Genomic DNA, 6,029 nt, shown 5'->3' with positions numbered 1-6,029 from the left:
ACGAGTAGTTTGAAACTTTGTGTTGTGTTTGTGGAAATGTACACACCGAACACATTATGTTGGTTTTTATAGAACTTTCAAAGTGTTGATGCCATACATAACTACATGTTCCACCTAAGAATATAAAGTAAAAAGTTTCATCGACCTTATTTCTACCTGATGATGTATTTCTTGCTTATTAATGCTTGTGTTGAGATTAAATCCAATCGACGCTAGAGATTTTCAGCGGAAAGGAGAACGTGTCCGACATTTTGTAATGAAATCAAGTTGTCGAGTGCACATTTAAAACGGGCTGCTTTAACCTTTAATGTATGAGCTCAGACCACAATACCTTGAACAAATAATCCTTCTAACATTTGGACCGAAATGTGTATGCAGGGGAGGAGGAGGAGGAGTAAAGCTCCGAGTGCAAACAAAGGGGTTTCTTGTTGGTTAAAATCACCTTTCTGGTGGAAATATCTACCCTCTTTATAAAAAATTTAATTTTTGTGCTGATTTTTTAAAACGAAAATAAATAATACAAAGGTTTGGCTCTCGGGAAATTTGCAAACAAAAGAAACATGTGTAAATATGGAGAGCGAATAAAAATCTAATGAATAGACTGAAAACAGAGTATTTGGTTACAGCATGTCCCTTGCCAGTTTTCGTCAGATGTATTTTTACTTACCTTCGTAGACCTCTCTTTACTGGGGATTTTTTCGACTTGCGTTTCCAATTTTCCATCTTTTTGGGGGTGATGAGGAGATCCAACTGTACAAATTAGGGGCAATATGTAGTTGTTCGGACTTGGTTCTGCACTTGCATAAGTTGTTGAGTGATGAGTATAAGGTGTGTAACTGATTTTCAACTGAATAATGAAGATAATTCACTTGAAATTGACATTACTGGTGGATAGCAAGGACCGAGTCTCTCATCTTATGTCTTGAGTCTTCTCGTCATTTCTATTCCATTTTATTTCGCGCCATCTTGTTCCTCCACCTCCAGAAGAAGTTTTCTTTTCCCCTAAGTAAAGTGCAATGCTTCATTAGAATGTTTATGCTTCATAACATTATTCTGCTCGTAACTATTGGACGCTCTATAGTGTACTTTCTCCGTCTAATTAGAAGCAAATTAATTACGCTAATACTTTGCTCTCTTGGAAATGCTTGAGAAAAAAAATCCAATCGAAAAAACAAACAAACTTAAATGCCTACCTATTTCTAGAGAGTTTACCACAGTTACCACATTCATATAAAATACGTGGTTTTACAGTTATAATACTAAATTCCAGTGTATTTTAAATGTATACTAACTTCTTTCTTTGATTATTTTCTGTTTCAGGTAATGCATTAAAATATTGTATTTGGGGTAGGGGTAAGTAATCAACATTTGGGGCCCATTGGAGAGACCTGAATCTGATCAGGTTAGAAACCTGAGATCTGAATTTGATCAGGTTAGAAACCTGACCCATGTCCGTTTCCTCCCCCCTTGTCCGGCGCGGCGAAAGGGATAAGTGCATTCGGTGGTCTGTTCCATTTGCTCCAAACAGACAAAATAAAATAGTCATATTAGTAATACTCTGTATATGTCTATTATTAATATTATGTATGTATTATTATATTATTAATATTATGTACTATTATGCCCCGTTTACAACACCAGCAATTCAGCATGTGGGGCATAATAGGCATCTCTATTTTATCAGATTTCACCTGGTAATTCATGGCTTACAATGTCAGGATGCGTTTTTTTCTAGAACTTATTAGTTTGACTGGGGAGGAAAAGTTCCAAGTTTTATGATAGAAAGATAAACTCTTGATGTGGAAAAAGTTATTTAGGCGCGCTGTAGAGGATTCTTGAGGGGGACATTTCTACCAAACTACCCCGTTCCTCAAACTCGGTTGAGTATCCTTCCAGTACACACTCGCTAACGATTTGCCTAAGCGGTTAATGTACAAGTGCAGTACTTACCAAAGTGGTTTTGAAGCATATTTCAGCTCCCATTAAGTCATTAAGTTCTAATAGAATTGCCACTACTCGAGAAATTCACTTCTCGCACGGCAGAAAAGTAGAAATTACACTGGTCTCTCGGAACGTCAGTGATATAAGCAGCCTATCAGAAGGAGACGGTATTCAATAGTTTTTTTCTAGAACTTATTAGTTTGACTGGGGAGGAAAAGTTCCAAGTTTTATGATAGAAAGATAAACTCTTGATGTGGAAAAAGTTGTTTAGGCGCGCTGTCGAGGATTCTTGAGGGGGACATTTCTACCAAACTACCCCGTTCCTCAAACTCGGTTGAGTATCCTCCCAGTACACACTCGCTAACGATTTGCCTAAGCGGTTAATGTACAAGTGCAGTACTTACCAAAGTGGTTTTGAAGCATATTTCAGGTCCCATTAAGTCATTAAGTTCTAATAGAATTGCCACTACTCGAGAAATTCACTTCTCGCACGGTAGAAAAGTAGAAATTACACTGGTCTCTCGGAACGTCAGTGATATAAGCAGCCTATCAGAAGGAGACGGTATTCAATGCTTTCATCGCTTTATAGTGGAAATTCCAAGAGATGGTTAAGTAGATAAAATGGATAACTTGTAAAAACGTTACATCTTAGCGTGTTGTGCTAAATTTCATGTTGGGAAAGTTGGGTCGTGTTTATGGTAAATATTAAACAGTCCAACACTTAACTTGTAAAAACGTTACATCTTAGCGTGTTGTGCTAAATTTCATGTTGGGAAAGTTGGGTCGTGTTTATGGTAAATATTAAACAGTGACACTCCCTCCCTCTTTTTCGTGCCACAAAGTCCAAAGTCCCTCAGGTACTTAAATGGCTTGGTTCTTGTGTAAAATATATTTTATGCCACCATCGATATCCCCCCATGAGATGAGAGGAACTAATGAAGTGCAAGTATAAGAAGCAATGAAATATATAATTATTTAGAAGTGCATGATGAAATGAATTTTTGTTTATGGTGTTAGCTCAGGGTTCTTGTGTGATTGTCTCTAAATCTAAATGTTTTGTTTTATCAAGTCTTTTTCGCCCTGCAACAATCACTTGAACTGTCGTGCCACAAAGTCCAAAGTCCCTCAGGTACTTAAATGGCTTGGTTCTTGTGTAAAATATATTTTATGCCACCATCGATATCCCCCCGTGAGATGAGAGGAACTAATGAAGTGCAAGTATAAGAAGCAATGAAATATATAATTATTTAGAAGTGCATGTTCTTGAAATGGCTCTTTTTGTTTCTTGAACCCTTCCATTTTTCCAACATTGCCTATTGATAATTTAACACAATTTGAATTTTCTCTTTGCCATAATAGATATCGATATTTTCCTTAACCTTTGTTTCACCAAGTAATATGATATTAGCTGTTGAATATGTTGTTTCTGTAGAGGCAACACCGAAATAAGTACCTAGTAATATTAACATCTTCTTGCAAATAAATTCTCTCCCTTTTCGGAATTTCTTGCTATAAAATACTTTCTAATGCATAACTCTCAAAGCTATTACTCAACATATGTATACGAAATCATCTGCTAGCTATTGATAATTTAACACAATTTGAATTTTCTCTTTGCCATAATATCGATATTTTCCTTAACCTTTGTTTCACCAAGTAATATGATATTATCTATTGATAATTTAACACAATTTGAATTTTCTCTTTGCCATAATATCGATATTTTCCTTAACCTTTGTTTCACCAAGTAATATGATATGAGCTACGACCATACTTTCTTATTATTGTAAGTTTTCTGGAATAAAATTTCGTTTTAATGATTATAGGCTCAGAACGCAAAAGGTTGAAAGATGGCTATTAAAACATTGAAGATGGCTTCACAGTATCATGTATCCTATGTTCCTAATGAAATCCTTTGCTTTCCTGGAATCCAATTTTCAATAAAAAGAAAAACCCTCCTATTGAAATATAAATACTCTTCAGATTTTTTCCCCCTTTTTCGTCAAAAACTCGTCCAATTTTCAATAAAAAGAAAAACCCTCCTATTGAAATATAAATACTCTTCAGATTTTTTCCCCCTTTTTCGTCAAAAACTCGGGGGTTTTTTCTTTCAAAGTTTTTTTCTAAGAAACTCGAGATGCCCTTTGCAGCTTATTTACACGTTTCCCTGCGAGCCCATCTTCTCCTAGGGGGTTTGGTTCATTATCTGCTCATCACATCGCGAGCATCATTTGCTTTTTCGTTAATTAATGACTTGATAAAATGAATGGATACTCGAACCCCGACCCCCCGCACCACATTCTAGGATTTTTACCCTTTCATTATATTATTCTCAGGTATTGAAATTTATATGATCGTCAGATAAAGGATTTATTTTTGTTTTTCATTGCATGAATAGAGTTCATACAGTGGTCGAAAAGTTGAGCAATATCTCCGTTCAAAAATTAGTTTCGACGAAGTGAAATTATTTCTCTAAAGGTAAAGTACACACACCATACATGTAGTTACACATCTAAACACCAATCTCCATCCTTTCGTTACTTCAGACTCAGTGATCCACCGGCAACTAATGTATTCGGCGTCGTAAAGCCGCTGGCTAATGAAAATTTTCAATAATCTTTCGGTGTATACCACAATGACAGTCCGAATTCTCTACCACCCGTTTCATGTTCAAAGTTCCCACATCACATTTCGCTAAATTCTAGTACTAGGTTTATGTATACAAACCCGAATGCATCGACTCATCAACAGAATTGTGTGCAGCATCAGGCCGCTGTATGTCGCCAGAACTTTATCATGTATTGGCATCGTTCTCATTCTCAACACGCTGGTCAATATGTTCAACCGCTTCATATCCGAGTTATGGCTGTGTGGTGATACCAGCAAGCGATCCATTAACTGTGCTACCTTGCTGTTTGCCCTGCTCCTGTATCTGGTGACATGTCAGCCGCGATGTTACGTCAAGTTCTGTGTGGCTCTCATCCAGGCTGAGTTGTTGCTGCAATGCTTCAGCTTCCTGTGGGTGACGCAGATCTGCAGTGTTCAGATCGGAGACTTGATCCCTGCTCTGTGTGACACTGCTGTGGGTACGTGTGGTTTACAATTTGAGCTTGTGAATACCAAAACAATAGAAGTGGAAGGATGAGTTTTCATAGAAAGTGGTTTTCCATTATTAAAAATCCTTGAGTAGGGTGTTTAGCTACCTAAATATATCCCATCGAAGAACCATAGACCAAAGTATTTTCAAATCCCATAACTTTTTCAAACTCACCTTCCTTCCTCCTTCCTCCTTACAGGCAGGACGCGCGTTTTCAAGTTGCTCTTTGTGCTAGCCCTCATGTATGCCGTGTTCTATGCGTTTGTCTACCATGTGGATTGTTGCTTTGCTTGGAAGAATCTAAGCGATGACGAAGACTGTGGCAGTGGAGATTCGGACGATAGTTGTTCCTGCTCTGATGGCCACCCCAGGACACCGTGTGATATCATTGATCTGGTAGATCATTATGACGGGTGTGCTAGATCCATATCCTCCCAGACGACACAGGATCCTCCTACCCCCCGGTCTCCGATATGCCGACCCTCCTCCTTCTGTGCTTCGGCTTTTCCTCACATCAATCGGAAATATTCGTATGCCGCATCTCGGGGATATAGGATGTGATATGAGGCGTAAATATACATTTTTGAAAAGTACATACAGAACATAGAAAAGTGTAGAAAATGGAAATTTGTACCGTTCTTTTCACGTAGGTAACCAACTAACCACTCTAACTCTAGTTCGCCCTCTATACCCTCCAAGTTATGAACACATTTTGCGTTTGCACCTACTACCTGCACATTTGACTCACAGCTTAATGTAAGGCTTAAAGAGAACAGCACCCCCTCGTTATGTACTCGCAGAGTGAAACTGTTATTCTAAATTTTATTTTCTTTTGATTTAAGAAGAAGTAAGACGTCGTTATGTATGCAAAGAGAGAGTATAGATACGAGATAATACCGTCGCGTTATGAACATATTGAAGCGTGCTTCATTGTATTATAGCAATAACTTCCATGTCAAAGCAAAGTTGCTCTCTTTGAACCTTTGCTTAA

The 6,029-nt window shown here is 37.7% G+C and overlaps 1 protein-coding gene across 1 annotated transcript; it reads left to right on the top strand.

Annotated features, from left to right (window-relative positions):
* Positions 1-4,504: 4,504 nt before the first annotated feature.
* On the top strand, positions 4,505-5,665 carry LOC103509415. The gene is made up of 2 exons (XM_008474031.3): positions 4,505-5,027; positions 5,238-5,665. The coding sequence occupies exons 1-2, from the start codon at positions 4,673-4,675 to the stop codon at positions 5,597-5,599; spliced, it is 717 nt and encodes a 238-aa protein (XP_008472253.1). The 5' UTR covers positions 4,505-4,672; the 3' UTR covers positions 5,600-5,665.
* Positions 5,666-6,029: the final 364 nt, after the last annotated feature.

The sequence above is a fragment of the Diaphorina citri genome, unplaced genomic scaffold, assembly GCF_000475195.1.
Source record: "Diaphorina citri unplaced genomic scaffold, Diaci psyllid genome assembly version 1.1 scaffold496, whole genome shotgun sequence".
Taxonomy (NCBI): domain Eukaryota; kingdom Metazoa; phylum Arthropoda; class Insecta; order Hemiptera; family Psyllidae; genus Diaphorina; species Diaphorina citri.
The sequence above is the reverse complement of the archived record's forward strand: the minus strand, read 5'-3'. Positions and strand labels throughout refer to the sequence as shown.

Bases quoted from the DNA above. Each gene is read 5' to 3' on its own strand.
- LOC103509415 (XM_008474031.3), top strand. From the start codon at position 4,673: ATGCATCGACTCATCAACAGAATTGTGTGCAGCATCAGGCCGCTGTAT. The intron at 5,028-5,237 runs GTACGTGTGGTT...TCCTCCTTACAG, and splicing joins TCTGTGTGACACTGCTGTGG to GCAGGACGCGCGTTTTCAAG.